Source organism: Chrysemys picta, chromosome 9 (assembly GCF_011386835.1).
Source record: "Chrysemys picta bellii isolate R12L10 chromosome 9, ASM1138683v2, whole genome shotgun sequence".
Lineage (NCBI taxonomy): Eukaryota > Metazoa > Chordata > Testudines > Emydidae > Chrysemys > Chrysemys picta.
In genome coordinates this window covers 55,733,227-55,753,673 of record NC_088799.1, presented here as the reverse complement: position 1 = coordinate 55,753,673, position 20,447 = coordinate 55,733,227, and the positions used below count along the sequence as shown (strand labels likewise).

General features: G+C 45.1%; 1 protein-coding gene across 7 annotated transcripts in view; it reads right to left on the bottom strand.

Moving 5' to 3' along the window:
- HDLBP (high density lipoprotein binding protein) overlaps nucleotides 1–20,447 on the bottom strand; it is a 92,176-nt gene that overhangs the window by 34,205 nt on the left and 37,524 nt on the right. For 6 of the 7 annotated variants that reach the window (XM_065557038.1, XM_065557040.1, XM_065557039.1 and 3 more), the window contains 19 exons: nucleotides 18,184–18,251; nucleotides 16,410–16,522; nucleotides 15,150–15,304; nucleotides 14,186–14,401; nucleotides 12,202–12,408; nucleotides 11,431–11,646; nucleotides 10,374–10,580; nucleotides 9,983–10,090; nucleotides 9,189–9,293; nucleotides 8,569–8,647; nucleotides 7,685–7,824; nucleotides 7,227–7,331; nucleotides 6,917–7,030; nucleotides 6,401–6,487; nucleotides 6,100–6,231; nucleotides 4,806–5,024; nucleotides 3,450–3,671; nucleotides 2,919–3,137; nucleotides 108–246 (listed from right to left, as the gene is read on the bottom strand). In XM_065557038.1, coding sequence (XP_065413110.1) covers nucleotides 108–246; nucleotides 2,919–3,137; nucleotides 3,450–3,671; nucleotides 4,806–5,024; nucleotides 6,100–6,231; nucleotides 6,401–6,487; nucleotides 6,917–7,030; nucleotides 7,227–7,331; nucleotides 7,685–7,824; nucleotides 8,569–8,647; nucleotides 9,189–9,293; nucleotides 9,983–10,090; nucleotides 10,374–10,580; nucleotides 11,431–11,646; nucleotides 12,202–12,408; nucleotides 14,186–14,401; nucleotides 15,150–15,304; nucleotides 16,410–16,485 — 2,746 coding nt within the window. In that variant the 5' untranslated portion in view covers nucleotides 16,486–16,522; nucleotides 18,184–18,251. Of the gene's footprint in view, nucleotides 1–107; nucleotides 247–2,918; nucleotides 3,138–3,449; nucleotides 3,672–4,805; nucleotides 5,025–6,099; nucleotides 6,232–6,400; nucleotides 6,488–6,916; nucleotides 7,031–7,226; nucleotides 7,332–7,684; nucleotides 7,825–8,568; nucleotides 8,648–9,188; nucleotides 9,294–9,982; nucleotides 10,091–10,373; nucleotides 10,581–11,430; nucleotides 11,647–12,201; nucleotides 12,409–14,185; nucleotides 14,402–15,149; nucleotides 15,305–16,409; nucleotides 16,523–18,183; nucleotides 18,252–19,390; nucleotides 20,375–20,447 lie in introns of those variants that run through there. The other variant, XM_065557045.1, reaches the window with a different exon arrangement.

The window sequence follows — 20,447 nt, the reverse complement described above, 5'->3', positions numbered from 1 at the left end:
CCCCAGCCATCTGGGTAGCTCACAGCACCCCCGCAACACTGAAGTAGGGAACAGCCACTCTTACAGCCTCAGCTTCTAGTGAAGTAGAGTTCTCAAAAGCATCATACCTGGGTTCTCCTCCCTGTCGGGGAATTTGATTTGAACACCATAGTCGCGGGTGATCTGCTGAATTCGGGAACCTTTGGGGCCCATGATGGAGCGGTGAAACTTCTGGGGGATGGTGCACTCTATTGTCACCTGAGCTTCCTGCATGTTTGACAGAGAATGCAGGTGAATTATTCAGGTGACACCTGTTGTCATGCACTCCCTCCCACTTGATCAAAATGCGATTCTCAAAGATTTGTCATCATAGCAAGTTCATAGAGTCATGTGTGTCAGGCAGGAAGGGAGCAGGGTGGAGGCAAAAGGTTGGGACTAGGGCTGTCAAGAACACTGTTAATAGAATACCTTTTATTTAAATATTTTTGGATGTTTTCTACATTTTCAAATATATTCATTTCAGTTACAACACAATACAAAGTGTACAGTGCTCACTTTATTTTTGATTGCAAGCGTTTGCACTGTAAAAAACAAGAAATAGTATTTCAATTCACCTAATACAAGTAATGTAATGCAATCTCTATTATGAAAGTTGAACTCACAAATTTAGAAGTATGTACAAAAATACTGCATTAAAAAAAAGTAAAATTTTAGAGCTTGCAATTCCACTCAGTCCTATTTCTTGTTCAGCCAATCATTCAGACAAAACAAGTTTGTTTACATTTACAGGAGATATTGCTGCCTGCTTCTTGTTTACAATGTTACCTGAAAGTGAGGACAGGTATTCTCATGGCCCTGTTGTAACTGGACTCGCAAGATATTTATGTGCCAGATGCGCATGCTTCAACTACCATTCCAGGGGGCATGCATCCATGTTGATGACGGGGTTTGCTTGAAAACCATCCAAAGCCGTGCGGATAGACGCATGTTCATTATCCGAATCAGATGCCACCAGCAGAAGATGGATTCTTTTTTGGTGGTTCAGGTTCTGTAGTTTCTGCATCAGAGTGTTGCTCTTTTAAGACTTCTGAAAGCATGCTCCATACCTAGTCCTGCTCAGATTTTGGAAAGCACTTCAGATTCTTACATCTTGGGTCGAGTGCTGTAGCTATCTTTACAAATCTCACATTGGTACCTTCTTTGCAGATTTGGCAAATCTGCAGTGAAAGTGTCCTTAAAATGAAGGCATGTGCAGGGTCATCATCCGAGACTGCTAGAACATGAAATATATGGCAGAATGAGGGTAAAACAGATCAGGGGACATACAATTCTTCCCCAAGGAGTTCAGTCACAAATTTAATTAACATTTTTTTTAAACACGTGTCATCAGCATGGAAGCATGTCCGCTTAAATGGTGGCCAAAGCATGAAGGGGCATACAAATGTTTAGCATATCTGCCATGCAAATAGCTGTTCTTATTTACAATGTTACCAGAAACTGAGAAGAGGGCAGCATTATCTCCTGAAAATGTAAACAAACTTGTTTGTCTGAATGATTGGCTGAACAAGAATTAGGACTGAGTGGACTTGTGGCTTCCAAAGTTTTACATTGTTTTGTTTTTGAGTGCAATTATACAACAACAAAAATAAAAAAAATAAAATCTACATTTGTAAGTTGCACTTTCAGGACAAAGATTGCACTACAGTACTTGCATGAGGTGAACTGAAAAATACTATTTCTTCTGTTTATCATTTTTACAGTGCAAATATTTGTAATCAATATACATACTTTGATTTCAATTAAAACACAGAATACAAGATATATATGAAAAATGCAGAAAAACATCCAAAATATTTAATAAATTTCAATTGGTAATCTTTTGTTTAACAGTGTGATTAAAACTGCAATTAGTCATGAGATTATATATCTATATCTCTATATTTATATATTTTTTGAGTTAATCGTGTGAGTTAACTGCGATTAATCGACAGCCCTAGTTGGGACAGAGCAACAGTTATTCTGTCCAATACATTTCCAGAATCCCTTGTACCTCCGCATCCAAGAAACAAAAGACAGCCTGTCCTCCAAAAGCTACCCCACACCTGACTAAGGGCCACAGACCAGAACTCCATTTCCACATGCATACCTCTCCTTCACGAGGCTCTTCAGGGGGAGGGAGGCTGGGGAACAGCTTGTTTTGGAGGCAAGGACAAGAGCACAGGCACTTACCTGCTGGTGAGTTGTAAGAGCCAGCCTTGGGAGGATTGGCTCCAATTCTTGAAGCAGGAACCCCAAAGTTAGCACCCATTGCCTGAAGTGCTTTGTGCACCATCTCCCAGATTGGTATGTGTCAGAGTCGGGAGCAAGTGAAAGCTACTCTTTAATAAGACAGTGTTGAAAGTACAGCTCCTCACCTCCCCCAGAAGACACCAAAGGGCAGAACCGAGCAAGCCAGAAAGATACCTAGAAGAGAATTAGGGACCCCTAACCACCACCCTTCTGCTCCTACAATGAGAGGGGAGGCAGGGACCTTGAGCGGAGGAGGACTCATAGGCATTAAAGAATTGAAGTGCACAGGAAACACAGCAGAGTCTTGGCCGAGAAGAAACTGCCAACCCAAACAGCTGGCTAAGGGAAGGCCAAAAGGGGATGTATATCTCCTCCCAGCCAGGTACCTTTCCTAGGCTAGGATCTAATTAGGGGGTTATCCTGGAGATTCCTAGGTTTTGACCCAGGCTCAGAGTGTCAGATACACTATGGCAGGTCACATGGGCCCCAGGTTCCTCAGGTCAGAGACTGGGCAAAAAACAGGATCCTCCACATTACATGGAGCAGGGGATTTTTTGGGGGAGGAGGGGTGGTACAGAAAAGGGACTTGTGATACATGCAAGAAATAGAGTGGCTGCTTCTTAATAAAACAAGCCTGCTGGGACACACACCAGGTCCTCAATGATCTCCAGGATGCGTTTCTTGGCTGCCTCCACACAGTCCTTTGCTCCCTTGAGGGTGACCTTGTCACTCTGGGTGCCAGAGCGGGGGAAACTGACCATCACACCACCATATTCATCAGCAATCTCACGGAGAACCTGCCCTCTCCGGATTACAAAGTGTCGGTGGTGCTTGGGGTCCACCACCATGAAGTCCTCAACCACATTATCCTGCGGAGAGGAGACATTACACAGTGATGTTTATTCATTGCACTACTTCTGGATTAAAAAAATCCCTTCCATAGCTCACAACATGGGACAATCCTCTACACTGCACACAACCCACTTCTCTAATGAAGAGCATGCATATCTTAATTCTTGAGCTCCTACCAGGGCCTCTCAAATAGACATGTCATCCATATCCAGGGCCAAGCAGTTCCTCCCAACTGACAGGTTAGCACCTGCTACCACCTACGCTGCAGAGAAACACACATGGGAAGTGTGGCTAGAAAGACAGAAGTGAATGGAGGAAGCCTCCCTCACCAGGTTCTTGATGAGTGCCTCCAACTCCTTCTGAGCCTCCTTGACAGCCCCCTCGGTCCCCATGATGGTAATCAGCTCCTGGTCTTTGTCTTCAGAGGTTGGGAAGATGATGCGGGCCCCTGTGTTATCACGCACCTTGCGGATATTGCCACCACCTTTGCCAATCAGGAATTTGTGATACTCTGGCTTGGCACGAAGGTCCACTGTGTAACTTTTAGTTTGCTAATGGAGGTCAGCCCCCCCCAGAGAACAAAGCACAAATGAGTACTCAAGAGTACATGCAAACACAATTATTTCACCATCAGAATATATGGAGAAACTTCTGGAATAAATTTGTGTACATGCACATTTGGCTAAGCATGACTAGTGTCACAGCCTAGAAATCCAATCTTTCAAAGTAAAAGCAAACTAGAAGCATTCTGGTATCTGCAAGATCAGAGATGTTACTTCATGTTCTCCAGGCATCAGAATGTTTGCACCATGAGAACTTGCATTTGGGAGGATGTCACCTTACTTCAGATATGCCACAACGCAATCCAGTAAGAATGCAGCAGGATTAAAATGGAACTGAAAGCAGACGGGAGCAGGACCAAGTGAGCCAGAGAACTGCTCATTCACAAGATGGGCCAAACCCATAGTAGGATAAGCCAGTGTCACGCCACTGGCCAGCTACGCAGGCTTACTGCATCTGAGAGTCTGGCCCATAACATGAGAGTACACAGCACTTTCACCAGGCAGCCATTTCCAGGAAAGTTTTGTTAATGAATGAAGTGGCCAGTCATGCATCTTAGAGTAACGTCCTGTCACTTGAGACCCTAATTACATCTGTAATTATATCAAGGGATGTGAAAAAATAATGCCACTCATTTGGAATCTGCAGGCATGGGCTAAGGCCAGATAGGAGGGAGGAGTGAAGGAAAGTTGCCTCTCTCTGAGTTTAACTAACTCCAGTCACACACCAGTGTGTTTCAATTCCAAGTGGGGTGAGGGTGTGTGTGTGGGGGGGGTGGGGGTGGAAGAGGACAACGTTTCTGCTCCTTCATCCTGACCCAAAGAGGCATTTGAGCAAAGGGCAAATCAAACAAAGGGGTTAAGTTACTTTGCTGGCAAAGCAGCTAGTTCTTTTACTAACTGGAAAACCACCAGGATTAGGGCCTCTTGTCCTAGGAGTGGTGGTACCAGTGTTCCAACTGCGTTTACAGTAGGAGTATAGTGACCCAAAAGACAGGGCCCCCCTTATACTGTCCACCCCACCCAGCACCTCTTTGTGGTAAGGCACACAGAGGGGGATCGATCACACATTAAGAGGGAAGAGATTGGTTGACTCTGATCCTTCTACCTATTTGCAGGGCTCACCTTCTCCTCTGCCAGGTGCAGCAGCTGTTTCTTGGCCTTCTCCACATCCTGAGCAGGGCCCCTGATGGTGACGGTATCACTGCCAGAGCCCTCTGTGGGAAAGTGGATGTGGACCCCACCACACTCCTCCATGATCGAGCGAATGAAGCGACCTTTGGCACCAATGAGAGAGTTGTGGAGCTTTGAGGGGATGGAGACCTCAACCTCTGTGATGTCCGCCTAGGAGAAGAAGCCAAGGCATTAAGGTTGGATTGTATGGCAACTTGTTGGGAGGAGACTGTTGAGGTAAGGGGGAAGCAGACCCAGGCAGTCTGTTCCTCTTCTGCGGATATCAGAATACTGAGATTATTGGGGATTTCAGTACTGGGAGATGACCACACAACTGCTTATTAAAAAGCAAATCTGAGCAGAGGATTTGGGATATCTGCCAAGCAGCAGCTGGATGTGCCAGCACATGCCAGTCTCCCAGCACAATAATGGGCACTGGGAAAAGTATTACCCCCCTCCCATGGCATGGTTACCTTTTGGGCACAAAGAAGAGTTTTAGTAGATGATGCTTCTTTCAGAAGAGAAATGAATAATATATATTCAAAAAGATTCTGGTCAGAAGTATTGGCTGGATTCATGAAAACCTCCACATGGAGACAAGTGGCTGCAATACATACTACTGGAAATTGTATCCTGGACTTGTCTTTCCTAGATGTTCTCAGGATTAGGCAGGTAGATTTTTTGCCTACTTTGGTGACCTGACAAAGCTTGCTATGTTTTGAGGACTCAGTTCAATTTGGTGGTCCTCAATTATCTGGGGAGATTGGTCTCAAATTAAAGCAACCTCTGTATTAAACGTTTTATTAAGCAGTTCAGTTGCTAGCACGGTTAACATTCAGAATTTGAACAATGAAAGAATTTTTTTTTTTTTTTTTTTAAAGTTTCCTTGAGTTCAGCTGTCTTTAATATAGGATTTTTAGCATCAGCTCTCAAGATTTGCAACCTAATAAGCTGGATACGGAGGCCTGACTAAAGAAACTGCCAAGACAATTAGGCATAAGACAAGAACCTCATGGGAAAGGACCATAAGTATCTTTTGCTGAGAAGCTGGGCTCTTTGATCTTAAGCATGCTAACATTCAAGTCATGAACTCAACACATATGAGACTGGATTCTTTAAGTTTAACTACCTCCTGTATAATTAGTTTGCATCGTTTGTGTGTATTTAAGGTGATGTCAAGTCACCTATGTTTTGTCAGGCCTCTGTGCTCCATTTATAACACCTTAAATTAACCAGTTCCTGTTACCAGCTCTTTTTGGATGGAGAGAATTCGGTGGCGAGCGGCTTCACAGTTTGCTCTCTTGCCAGTGATGATGATTGTCTCTGAGTTGCTGTTCTCTGCTGGGAGATCGATCTTGGTGTTGCTTTCCTCACGGATCTGCAATAAGAAACAAATACATGTTTGAGGTTGAGCATGGAGGAGGAAACTCTGGAAGGCTAAGTTTTACTTCACCACCAAGCAGGTGGTATTGATGAGTGGAAGGTAGCTGAAGGCAGAGAGAATTAAGGAACTTTGTAGAACATTTGAGGGCCAGTAGCAACGTCACCTTTTTGATGTTGGCACCTCCTTTCCCAATGATGTTCTTGTGGAATTGTTTGAAGATGGGAACAGAAATAGAAAAGCTGTTTTCAACCTTACAAAGAGAAAGAATAGAATTAGTTAGCTGAGGAGATGAAGTCACACCAACAAGCTTGGTCATGCCTCACCCTTTCTATTTCTGTTAGGATTTCTTAAAACACCTGGAAAAGAGCCTTTGTTTACCATTCTGCCTAGAAGTTGCCTGACTGCTGATGAGAGAAGGTCAGAAAAGTAAATTAACTCAAAAACAGACTGAAGCTATGGCTTTGGGAGATGATCCCCTTCTCACTCAGTTATCCTGGAGCCACTGGAAGAAGAGCTGTCCCTTTATTACTAAACTTCAGCACAATGCAGGTGTCTCACCCATCTGCTGTACATTCTAAGGTTTCAGACAAAGCTCAAGTGTGATGTCAGCACAGAGTTATCCTCTGTCCCAAAACTAAAGACTGGGAGGTGGGGAAGACAACACAGGAAGCTCTCATACCAGGTCTGCCACCATCTTCTGCATGTACTTTGTGCATTTTTCCACCTCGTTCTTGGGTCCTCTAAGTTGGACAATGTCACTCTTGTGTGCTGGGTCTGGGAAGTTGATGATAACCTGCAAGAGGTGGTCACTTAATGGCAGAATCACGTAACATGCAAAGGTGTGATTGGCATAGCACAGCACAATTCCTCTGTCCCAAGAATCAGTAACCCTTCAGTAGAAAGGATCTTTGTGTTAAAGAACATTCTTGCTAAGGAGGGACAGAGTGACACACAGATTGCAAATTGCAGCTTGCTAGGAGAAGCCTTACCTCTGGGAATTTATCTCGGATTTCCCGGATCCGCTCACCCTTCTGCCCAATGATGGTTCGATGGAATCTCTGCTCAATAATTAGGTCCTTGGTACGTTCGTTTTCCTGAGAACATATAGATGACAATTATGTTTTCATCAGGATGAGTTCCATGCCCTTTATTTACTTCATTTTGCGGGATGGCAATTGATCAGGCAGTCACGTCTTTCAGATAACTCATCTTCTATGCCAGACTAGAGCTACTTTTCTGTAAAGCTGAAAAGTGGACTCAAATACCCATAGACAAACAATAAATTTATTCTGCTTCCAGCAAGAGTACAGTATGGTACACAAGTGCTGGTTGTGGGGAAAGGCCACCTTTGCTCTAATTCCAGAAGTAGTCATAAGAAATGGTATAGACACATTGCCAATGGGGTCTCTGTTAGTCAAAGTCAATTCTGTGGTGCTTTCTTGCTCACCATACGTGAAGCAAGTTCCAGCAGCTCTTTCTTGGCCTGGTGGACACCTTGAGGGTCTCCTTCAATTCTGATCAGGTTGCTCTTCTCATTGTCTGGAGGAATACGCACAGACACCTTGTACTGATCTTTGATCCTGTTAACTGCAAGAGAAAGATTTTGCTGAAACACTCGTCCATTCTGTCACACCTACCAGTGCAGGACTGGAAGCTAGGAGGTGTCATTACAACAGTTCTCTCATATAGTGATTACCTGAACCCTAGGCCAGCCTCTCCAAAAGGGGGGGGGGAAGGGGAGGAGAAGAGGGGGATTTTTAAAAAGAGGTGGTGAGGTAAAGCTTTTCCACCTGGGAGCTCAGCAAAAAGCAGGATTGTCTATTGCACAATAAAAAAACACTCAGCAAGAACCTACAAGGACAGACAGCACAGCGTCTACAGATACAAGGAATGCAGTATCTGCCACTTTTATTCCTGGAACAACAACTTGAATCAGATGTTCCTTCTGCAGGCACAAATAGGCATGAACTTAGAATCTACTCTCCAGGACCATCTTCCCAGATAATTTTTTCTATTAGTTAAACCTTTCCTCTTAAGTTAACTCTCCACCCTGATCTGGAGGGAGGCCTCTCATCTTGGATGAAGAGGTTTCACACCCATCTAATCCTCCAGGACAACTTCAAGAGTTAAAATAAGTCTTGTAGCTTGCGCCTCATCTAATGTTCCTTGAGTGAACAGCCCTTTTGAGAAGCTGCTGATCAGTGTAAAGACAACATGTGATATTAATACGGCCCGTGGAATTTCAGCCACTGTCTAATGAAGATTAAGGAGATGGTTCAAATACAGCTGTAAGAGCATATTACATTGCCCATAAAAAGGCATCTCACTCACTATTGGCTCCATTCTTTCCAATGAGGTGTCGGTGGAACTTGTGGTCAACATTGATCTCCACATAATCCATCCGGTTTATCTGCAAAGAGCAGTGCAGGGTTAGGTAGACTGCAGAGCACTAGTTCTTGCATCTGTTGTCCATAATAATTGGCTATCAATGCTAGCCCTTTGACAACTAATCACAAACACTCCTACTGCTGCTGAGTTGAACAGCATCATTAAGTTACTCTGGTCTGTATTAGTAGTGCCCAGTGTGTGAAACACTAAGCCCCCATGCAATCTCACCAGTCCTAAAGTGAAAGCCTTCTCTTGGGCAGCTACCACCACCTGAAAGAGTCTTCTTGTATTGCATCAACACCACTTCATCTCTTAGTAAGTCTTAAGGCAAATTACTGAGAGTCAGAGGATGCTTCATGATGAATGCTTTAATTTCAACTCATTGTACGTGTCTAAACTGCCTGCTTTTTGTCACATCCCTGTCCCCCATCTGCGGGTATAATGTTTATGAAAGAGGATTTGCAAGCTGGCCCTTGTTTCTTGTTAGGGCCATCTCTGCATTCTTCTTACTTTTACAATAGCTCGGAGCCTTACCCCACTGAAGCTACAACATGCCAACTCACCAGATCCTTGACCATGACCTCAATCTGTTCCTGAGCCACATTCACGTCCTCTGTGGGTCCCTCAAGGGTGATTTTATCCTCCCCTTCAGTGAACTCGATATGAACCTTTAAACAAGACAAGGAAAGCTGTAAAAGCTTCAAGACGCGCAACCCAGATCAATGCTGCTGGCCATGACAAAGCCATCCATCTCTGCTGCTGAGGGCTGATTTGTTTCCCTCCCACTTGGGGAGCACACAAGTTGCATGTTATCCTTTGCTTATTTTTGTGAAGGGATGACCACCTATATCAAAGGCCACATGGTTGAGTGTCTAGAGCAGGTGCCCTGGGGTCTACTCCTGACTCCCAGAATGACTTTGGGCATCTCACTCCACCTATGATCTCCATTTTACAGATGGGGGGGAGGGGGGCGGAAATCAGCTTACTGACCCTTTGAAGCCCGTGAATGACAGCACCATACAGAAATGCAATTACTACATCTTGAGGTTGTTTAATAAGAATTGCACAAACTTTCATATGGAGAATTCAGCCTGTCTTACTGATTATTTGAACCTATATAAAAAAAGGAGATATTCTGAAGGGAAAAGTGGTATTACTGATCCCAACTGCAAGAGCATCTTGTAAAGAAGGATACTCTCTTCTCCATTCCCGTCCATTTCTAGCGACGGGCCTATAATATTTACCAGAGATCTAGACACCTTTAGAGAGGTTCGGAGAGAAAGGGCAGAGACCATTTTTCTAAGGAAAGGCAGAGGAGTTGAGTGAAGTGGGTGAGGCTGCCATGAACGGTCTATACCTTTGGCATCTGCTGAGTGATTTTGGCCAGATTTTGTCCCTTCTTTCCAATGATGAAACGGTGAAGCCAAGAGGGGGCAGAGACTGAGGAGACGGTGAAGCTGTTAGCCTAGGGGAGAGGAAAGACTATGAAGGCTCATCACAACATACCCACCATACAAGGGCTATTGCAGCTTGCATCTCAGCACCAGCCTTGTTAGTACAGAGTTCTCAAGTTAGCTATCCATATACAAGAGCAAAATGGAGATGCTCATGGCCTCCAGATGCTTAGGGGATCCATTCAAATCTATGCCTTTTAACCAGAGTAGTTCAGAAAGTTGCTTATGGGGGGGCCCCCGACCTAAAAGACATGGCTTGGCAACTTAAGCTGACATGTACTATTTATGCATTACCTTGGCATAGACTTCAGTCAATGCCTGCCCAAGTTTTTCAGGCTCGCCACGCAGTATCACCGTCTCAGAGCTGCTGTCAGTGGGTGGGATCTCGACTGAGACTCCAGTTTTCTCCAAGATCTCCTGCAGGGAATTCCCCTTAGGGCCGATGACATATTTGTGCTGGGACTTTTTCACCTCCACTGCAATGGTCGTAGTCTTTTTTTTCTGTGTGGGGAAGAGGTGTGAGGGCATCAATCACAAGTGGCAGGGAAAGAAAAGGGGGGAAAAGCCACCAGATTCTGGGCAAAAGAGTTTTACTGTAAGGAGCAGGATAAGGAAGAAAAAAAAAAATCAACCAGTTGTAGGGTAATCCAGGACCATTTTTTTTTTTTTTTTTTTTTTTTTAAGTTGGGCTCTTGCTGGGATCTATGATCAAATCTGGTGCTTATAAGGATTTTCAAGTAAGCACACCATCTGCTATTAGATTGTAAACTCCCTGGGGCAAGGACAGCCATATGTGCATGCACACATGTATATCGTGCCTACCTTGATTCCCAATTGTGTTCTCAAGGTGATACCCAGACTGCAATAAGTACATGAGTTATAGGATAGGGATTTCAGCAAAGGTAAAGTATTCAGACTCCGCCATGGGGGAGCAGTCCTGCGATTCATAGCTGGAATGTCAATAGCAGCTAATGGAAAGTTAACAGGAGAGACATGTACTCTGCAGCTATCATAACAAGTTAGCTAGTCTCCAAGCCCCATTTGTCCTGAAATTCCTCTTTCCCTCAGTTTTGGGTTTTGTTTTTTTTAAATTTAAATCAGATGCAATTCCTTGTGGCAGGCTGACCACATAAGAAATGTTAGAAGCTGAACATTCAATACCTCACCACACCACAAGACCCACTTTTCTCCAACAGCGGATGGTCAACACGGCTGACCAGATCCAACAGACCTAAAACTTATGGGAAGGGTAACAAAAAGGGGTCAACAAGAGGAGTATATGGTGGGTAACATAACGTAGGGAGGAAGAGGCAGTTATGAATGCGAGAGATTCTCTCTAGAGCACCCATACCTTCTCCTCGTAGATCTTCTTAATACGAGCTACAGCTTGGGCCAGCTGCTCCTTTTCACCTGTGAAGACTATCTCTGTCTTGTTGACGCTGGGTGGTGGAATGTTGATGCGTGTCCCTGTCTCCTGCATGATCTCACTCACCAGCTTGTTGAAAGGGCCAGCAATGAAGGGGTGGTACACTTTATCCACATCCAGTCTCTCCACTGCACGCTTATCCTTCACAAAGGCAAAACAAGACAGATTATTCACAGAGCTCCATGGGTATGTTCTAGGTAAAGTGTGCTGGAAAGTTCCCACTCTGGAGAGCAGAGTTCTCAAGTATGGACTTCTTACTTCTCTACAAGAGTGCCCTATACCCCTGGATACAAGTATCCCTTGTATTCATAATCCTTTTAAAATTCATCCCTTAAATCTTCTGCTCCTGTAAAGAGCCTTACTACCTATATCATGACAACATTCCCATCCATGAAACCCCTCCTCCTTTCACCTGGCACCTATAGCCTTTTTCACCCCAAGGATCTCATAACATTTTAAAAGGGTAATACTTCCTATCCGTCTTTGTAGAAACGGACAGGTGGAGGAACAGAGCCAGTGGCACGCAGGGCTTGAGGCCAGGGCTCCTGACTCCTAGAGCTGCACTTTGACCACTAAACACAACACTGTCTCTCCACTGAACTATGGTCCTTTTGTACAATGAGGCTGCACCATCTTGTGCGACAGCATGCATCTACCTGTTCCCAGGAGCCAGGGAAGATGGTGCCACTCAGATACCTGCTCAGCGGAGATCAGCAGGATCTCGTGTCGGGCCTTCTCTATCCCTTCCTTGGTGCCGGTGATCTTGATCTGGTTGCTGGGGTCATCCGGGCGGGGGATCTGGATTTTGGTTGCAGTTTTGAGCTCCAGGTCCTGCAGCTTCTCGCCGTTCTTGCCAATGACAAAGCGATGATGCTCCTTGGGAATGGCAACTGTCGCTGAAGCCTGCAACACAGGAACCAAACACTGGAATGAGTACTCATCTGTCATGGTCAGAAACAGAAGACCCAAGTTAGCTGCCTCTCAGGATGGCGTTACAGAACAAGACAAGTCCCCTTAGCCAGGGGTTATGTTCTGTCTGAGGAATAAGATACTGATTATTTCCTTCTATGGAGCCTGTATTACCAACAAAAATGAAAAATTAATTGCTTTCCTCACCCAAATAGCAGTATTTTGAGTTAATTTAGATCTTGTAAGAGATATGAGAAGGAAGCTCTGGAGACTGAAGTCCCCTAGTCACTGATGGCAAGGTCCCCTAGATACACCATGGGCAGGAGCAGCGCAAGCAACTTTGTACTGCAGCTACAGTTTAGAGAGCCTGCCTTGAGGATGTGTGTTGATTCAGACTTTTGGCCTCTGCTGCTAAGGTTGCTGAGACCTTAGCATGTGGGCACTTGTTCACTAGGGACTCGATCAAGACCACTTATTTCACAGAGAGCAGACAGCTATTAGATGGTAACCTTTGCTCACTACTGAAGTGGTACATTTGAACATGTGCTCTACTAGCAAAAGGCACTGTTCCTGGAATCATCCCAGGACTGTAGAGGCTACTTTTTCAGAACCTACTCTCTGAATCTGCCATTAAGGGTTAGGTATGTGCTTGGGAATATTTCCTTTTCTTGTATATCCCATCACTTCAGTTTTAACCTTTTTGCTATCTTGGTGGCTTATGATCCTATGGGATCTCTTGATGCCAGTTCATGTATATAGAGACTTTAAGAAGTTACACACACACACACACACACGAGAAAAAGTCAAGGCAAACAAAAATCTTTAGTGGTGTAGCCTATAGACACAACTTGGGCTTCAATTCTACTGCCTGCTACTTTTTTTTTTGGGGGGGGGGGGGGGGGGGGGGGGGGGGGGGGGAGAGTTTAAAACAAGAGATACAGGGATGAGGAAGGGGGTGGAAAAAGATTCTGGGCAAGTGCGATAGGAAACCTTAGCCCAATATCCCCAAATGTGCTGTATTTGAGCAAAAAGTGCTCTCCTACAGCACTCCCAGATGTGCCTCATTCTAAAGCCTGTATCATTGTTTACAATCTGATTGGGTGAGATGTGTGGGTGGAAAGGTACTGTTGTGGTGTGTACATTAGCGTTATCAATGGCAACTGCCTCTACTGGAAATGCATTTGAGAAACCTTAACGGCAAGTTAAAAGTGAGCTGAGAGATGTTAAAAAAATATAGAAAGAAAGCCTTGATAATACTCTTGTCCTCAGACAGATTATAAAAATATGCAGCAGTGAGAGGAGAAAACAATTGCATCTATGGGGTTTTGGTACTCAAGTCCCACTTGTAAGCTATGTCATCAGAAACCCCTGATTGTATTACTATCTAGTAACTCCTCTCCTTCACCTCCCTCATTTATCTGTATGTATATACCACACTAACAGTTAACCATCTCCCAGGTAATACCAGCTTCTTGTGAGGGGTCTGCAGTCTCTCCAGGTACAATGTCTTGTTTGTATAGCAGATGTTGCAGGGATCTAGCTGGGGAGGAGTTTACACCATGGCCTGTAATTAGCTTTGAACCCTATTTCAAGCCTGGTCTCCATCCCAATTCATCATTTGTGCATTTTGAAAGAGGCAAGGCAAAACTAGATTAGTCATCTAATTACAACCCTTCAATTTATGAGCACTCACGCCCAAAGGCCTCCAAGCAGCAGGGCATCTTGTTGGAGGAGCAAAGACAAGTAGAAGAGAACAGTTAGATACACTCACCTGTGTCTGAAGCCGAGCGACAATCTCCTTCCGAGCTTTCATGACTGCTTCCAGCTTGCCAGAGACCATGATCGAAAGACCCTGGTCCTTTGCGAGAGAGAGCTCCAGGTGAGCGCCAGTCTTCTGCATGATGTCCAGGCAGATCTTGGCCTGCTCTCCTTCTCCAAACTGGTTCATGTCCTTGTATTTCCTTTCCTCCAGTGGTACATGAAACACCTGATTAACCCATATAACAGGGCAGATTATTCAGTGTGACACAGGCGGTTGAGTTATATGGACAAGCCCTACTGTTTAGGCTACGAGTTGGGTTACTACACTGGATCTTCACCCTTCACAAAATTAAGATACTCATGCAGGAGGCTGAGCCATCAATTCTTGGCAGTTTTAATAAGCTGCTTTATTTATGCCACAGGAATCTGCTGCATGCCAGCATTACATGCTTTCAGAGAAAGGTGCAAGAACCCCACAGCAGGCAGAAGTGGGATAGTCTGTTCCCAGAAAGGTCTCATTCTAACTCCCCGACCCCAGTTAGAGATGAACTTAAGCCCTGAAGCATGAGCTTTTATATCCTTTCAAAGTTTTAGTATTAGGTATTAGAACTCAGGATATTTTTGTCCATTCTCAAGATTACCAATACTATTTATCAAATGAGGGTGTATGGACAAGAATAAGACACTCTTTTAGCTAACTCCTCTTCCACTGAACTCTCTATCACAGCAATGCTGGGCATACTCATCTCTGCAAGCAGCGTCCTTCTGTTGGCATATCACTTTCACCTGCAGTACTTCCTCTCCCTGTACCCTGGGTCACTGGAGAGGAGGAAACCACTCTCCACCCTCCCTCAGCATACTACCTAATGAGTTCTTAATACAGATGAGCATCCCTTATTTTTGGAATGGGGAGGAGACAGACTGTTGCGGGGGGGAGGGGGGGGCAGGGGATGAGAAGTTTGGCTTCCACCAACCTGAGTGATGACAGAAGCCTTGATCGGTCGAATTTTGCTCCAGGCACCAGCCGGTTCCTGGGCAGGTTCCAAACATGCTGCTTTCTCAGGGAGTGGAGGAAAGGCATCCTTATAAGTTGGAGGGTCATTTTCCTCTTCAGAGTTTAAAGCTGCAACTGCAGTGAGGCAAACAATACAAAGTTTTAATTGCCAGCAATTCTCCCATTCATGCCCATTGCAGATGTCTATTTAAGTAGGGTTGAGAGAAGCAGGTTGTGCACTATTGGGAATGATCATTAATAATTAGGTTTATTATGGCAGTGCCCAAGGACCAACCCAGAACAGGGCTCCATTGTGGTAGGTACTGTACAAAGAGAAAGTAGACAAGTCCCTGCCCCAAAGAGATTACAATCTAAATAGACATGACAAACACAGGGTGGGGGGAAAAGAGCAAAACACACCAGCAGAGTGAACAAACTGATGGCAACAAACTGCACATTAGTGCCACAATATGCATTTATTTAGGGTGGGTTCAGTTAAGAAGGGGATCAGCTATATGCAAAGAAAAGTGAAGAGGATGAGGCAGACAGGGCAAGGGATAGGAAGGTAAGAGGGGCAGGTGTGGAGTCAAGCTGAGGTGAAGAGACTGAGGGAGATGGAAGGTTGGAGCAAACAGAGCAGAAAAAGTCCAGCAAAATCCTGGATATTGGGCAAGGGGAAGCTCAGGTATGATCCACTAGGGAACTAGCAAGAGCTCTAAGTACACTGGACCAAGTTAAGATCTGTTGTGAAGTAGGTGCAACTCTTCTCAAGTTAGAGTTGGCCCACTGTGTTGGAAGGATGGGAGACAGAGTCCACCAGTAGCTTCTCCCACATAGCTGCGGCCATGAAAGTGAGAGTGTGGAAAGAAACAGCCCACGGCACCTGACCCTGCTACTAAAAGAGCAAGTACTCTCACATCACTGTGTGTTGCTCTCCCAGATACACCCTATTCTACCACTGTTGTCACAATCTGCTTAAAAGGAGGATTCCTTATAGAGGCTGAGGGCCTGATTCTCTCAGGTCATTTACACCTGGGCAAAATAGATATGAAATACTACCATTCTACTCTAGGTGGGTAACCATAATCTGATGGCCCAACCATACTATGAATAAGGAGACCTCTTCTTTGGCTGCCCACAAGTACCATGCAATTCTGAAGCACTTGTAGGTAGCAGGAGGGACCCCATCTGTGCAGCGAATATCAAGTGGGATTTCATAGGAACTTTGTGACCATCTTACCTTTCACCTGCTGCTGAGCCAGGCCGCTGCGGTGTTCAGCGAAGCTCTCCTGGGTCAAAACTGCCACAGAGCTCATTGTCGATTTCCCACCTACACACAATCCGGGTATGCCACTGGGAGACAGCAGGGTGCACTGTTTATCACCAGCATCACCATAACCAAAAACAGGGAGGTGGACTTCCCCATGGGCAGAATTTAAGAGACTAGTTTAAAACTTAATTTGGAGTGAAGGAGCCACTGTGTTTACCTGAGAGCTTCCATAAAAGTGAAAACACCTCCCCCATACCATGCCCAGGAAGGAAGCAGTGACTAAGATTCTTGTCAGTATCAAGGGGAAACCATTTCTCATTTGTACATGTCATCTAGGGACAAATTGATGGTAAATCAAACACACACACACCCCATTAGTAGAGCCCTGCATGGATACAAAATTTGTATCCACATCCAATCTGCAAACCTGGTCCGCGGATATAAAGCGAAGATCTGCAGATTTGCAGGGCTCTATTAATTAGCGACCACACTTCTGCAAGGCAGGGAAATGCAAAATCCACTGGGGGGGGGGGGGGGGGAGGGATAGCTCAGTGGTTTGAGCATTGGCCTGCTAAACTCAGGGTTGTGAGTTCAATCCTTGAGGGGGCCACTTGGGGATCTGGGGAAAAATCAGTACTTGGTCCTGCTAGTGAAGGCAGGGGGCTGGACTCAATGACCTTTCAAGGTCCCTTCCAGTTCTAGGAGATAGGATATCTCCATTAATAAAATAATTTTTTCCTATTTACCAATGGATTTGATTCTGCAGTGATCACAAAGGACAGTACAGATACTGAGGAAGCTACTTGCATGGTTTCAAGTATCAGGGGGTAGCCGTGTTAGTCTGTATCTACAAAAACAACAAGGAGTCTGGTGGCACCTTAAAGACCAACAGATCTATTTGGGCATAAGCTTTCATGAGTAAAAACCTCACTTCTTCGGTGCCACCAGATTCCTTGCTGTTTTTGAGGAAGCTTCTGTATCTTGCCTAGCCCCTGCCTCTAGAGTTTCTACTATGTGGACTCTTGTCCTCTTCCCACTGCTTTCTATGCTTGGAGTACGATCACGGAACAAACATTAGCAACAAATCTAGATTAAGCAATTAGCTAGGTTTTCTCTCAGATTCATCCTTGGCACTCCGAGTGCTCATCACCTTTCATGGTCAACTACAGCTCCACCTCACCTCTAGCTTGGCAAGCCAGAATCACTATGACCAACACTCGTACAAGCTGTGTGAAACTTGTTTCACGAGCAAGATTGGAGTTAAGTCCCTCTCCCGACAAACAGCCCTGAAAAACAGTTGCTTTAAAGGAGCAAAGCGGTCTATGGCAGCTCCCACTCTCAAGCTTTCCATTCAATCCAGTAACAGAACGTATTGACCTTAACACAGACCAACATTCCACATTCTAAACTCAGTGCTCAGAGGTCAGAAGGGTGGGATGTCCACAGCCTATGCCTACAGAAGAGGGGAACACAAGTAGACTAGCACCCTCTAATTATCCTATCTACATTTATCATTAAGGTGGGTTTTTGTTGTTGTTTTTAAATTCAATGACCATACATTGACCCTGGATGGGATAAAACTGCAGAAAGGTGCTCTCTCAAGTACAGGTCCATCATGCAAGAAAGGTCCATAATGAGAAAAGATAGCTGTGGGCAGATGTCACTGCAGAACACTGGTAATTTCTCTTTGCTGAGCAAGTGGCCCAGAAATAGGAAAGTCTGATATATACAAACAGTAACTTACCAGCTAAATGGTCAGTAGCCAGAAAGTCCGTCCTGTTAGCTGCCTGTTTGTCAGCCTGCCAGCTTTTGCTTTATAGAAAGAAAAAAAAAGTTATTAACTGTGTTCCAAGACAAAAGAAAATATGACACTCCCCCCCCCCCCACCCCAATCCTGTAGAATTTCTAAAGTGTTGCCTTTACTGTATTTTTTGTTTCAAACTAAGTAAGCCTCTGTGCCATCTCAAACTTGCCCATCATCAAGGAAACTCCAACACTAATTCACAGATTGCTGCATCACCTCCATATTGTTTAACCACAACCATAGGGAATCACCAGCACAAAGCTAAATCCCACAGGAAACTTTGTTCGGTTACCCTGCCTACAAAAGCCTATATAGTGTAAGGCTGGAATACAGCAGATTAGTAACAGATGTAGGATATGAATTGGAAGTTTCAGGATTGAAAACCACAGCATCAACAGCAATCCATCTAGTTGGAGGAAACAACCTGAAAAACTGCCAATAAAATTGACAGTCAGAAGTTAGGAATGTAACTTAGCGAAGCCCGGGTGAATCAATGCAGACTCTTCCTCAGAACCCAAGACAGAGAGAGACATAGCTGCATGCAGACAGGTGCTGGTTATAACAAACACTAGACACTAAACTTGAGTCTTTAAACATATTCTAAGTCCCCCTGCCAGGTATACCCACCTTGTCAAGAGAGCTTCCCCAAGAACTTCAGAGATTTTGAAGTTAGCATATAAGCAACCCCAAAAGCTAACATCTAATCATCAGCTGGAGGGACAAGGCCACCTTTTACTCCAAGTATTGCAGTTTAGCTTTGAAGAGGCTTTCACTAAGTGTTCCACAAATGATGCTCATCTCCTAAATCCGTTCCCCACCTTCTCAATAAGCCAGTACCTCTATCATTTCTTTGACTGCCCCAAAGCATGCAAGAAGTGTCACAAAAGTCAAGACTCAGTCTTTGCTGCTAAGAGGTCACAATCTAAACGAGACATGACACAATAAGTGATGGTGATTGACTAAGGGGGGCAGGGGAAGAGGAGGAGGAAAGGACAAGACTAGCAAGGTCACCACAATGTAAGGGCCTGATCCAAAACTTGTTGAAGATCTTTGGGAGTCTTTCCAGTGTCTTCAGTTGGCCTTGGGATCAGGCCTAGACACATGATGGTTCCCTTAGTTTTTGGTTTTACAAAGAACATTTACTCACCTTCTCATAACTGTTGTTCTTCGAGAGGTGTTGTTCATGTCCATTCCAATCAGGTGTGTGCGCACGCACGTGTACAGTAGCCAGAAGATTTTTCCCCTAGCAGCATCTGTCAGGTCGGCCTGGGCGCCCTCTGGAGTCATGCCTTCATGGCGCCCAATAAAGGGCCCTGCCGACCTGCCACCCCCTCAGTTCCTTCTTGCCAGCTACTCCAACAGCGGGGTAGGAGGGTGGGTATTGGAATGGACATGACCACCACATCTCGAAGAACAAGGGTTACGAGAAGGCGAGTAACGTTTTTTCTTCACATGCTTGTTCATGTCAATTCCAATTAGGTGACTCATAAGCCCAAGTTCAGGAAGCGGGGTCAGAGTTGTCCATTGATTGGAGCACTGCTCGTCCAAAGGCCGCATAGTCTCTGGCCTGCTGGGTAATCGCATAGTGCGTGGCAAAAGTATGGATGGAGGACCATGTCACTGCTCTGCAGATATCCTGAGTGGGAACATGAGCCAGGAACGCTGTTAATGAAGCCTGCATCCTGGTGGAGTGTGCAGCGATTGGAGGTGCAGGAACCCTGCCAAGTTGTAGAACTCAGGAATACAGGACGCTATCCATGACAAGATGTGTTGTGACAATATCGGCAGACCTTTCATTCTGTCCGCCACTGCCATGAATAACTGGATCAACTTTCTGAATGACTTCGTTCTCTCCATGTAGAAGGAGAGTGCCCTGTGGACATCCAGTGAGTGAAGTCTGCTCCCTGCTACTGGAATGCGGCTTAGGGTAGAACACCGGGAGAAAGATGTACTGGAAGCGGGATCTCCAGTGCCTGGGTCCAACTGAGGTCGGAGAGCTGCCTCCATGAGGAGGCTTTTAAGCCACTGCTCCCTCTGTTTAGGAGTTCTTGGTCGGAATTCCCAACAGCTCTTGCAGCGATCTTTTTGGTGACCCTCGCCCAGACACCATAAACAGGAGGCGTGGGGGTCACTTTTAGGCAGTCGTGGCAAGTCTTGAAGCCCGGGAATCACGGCATGTCCCAGTGACAAATAAGGGGGAGGAG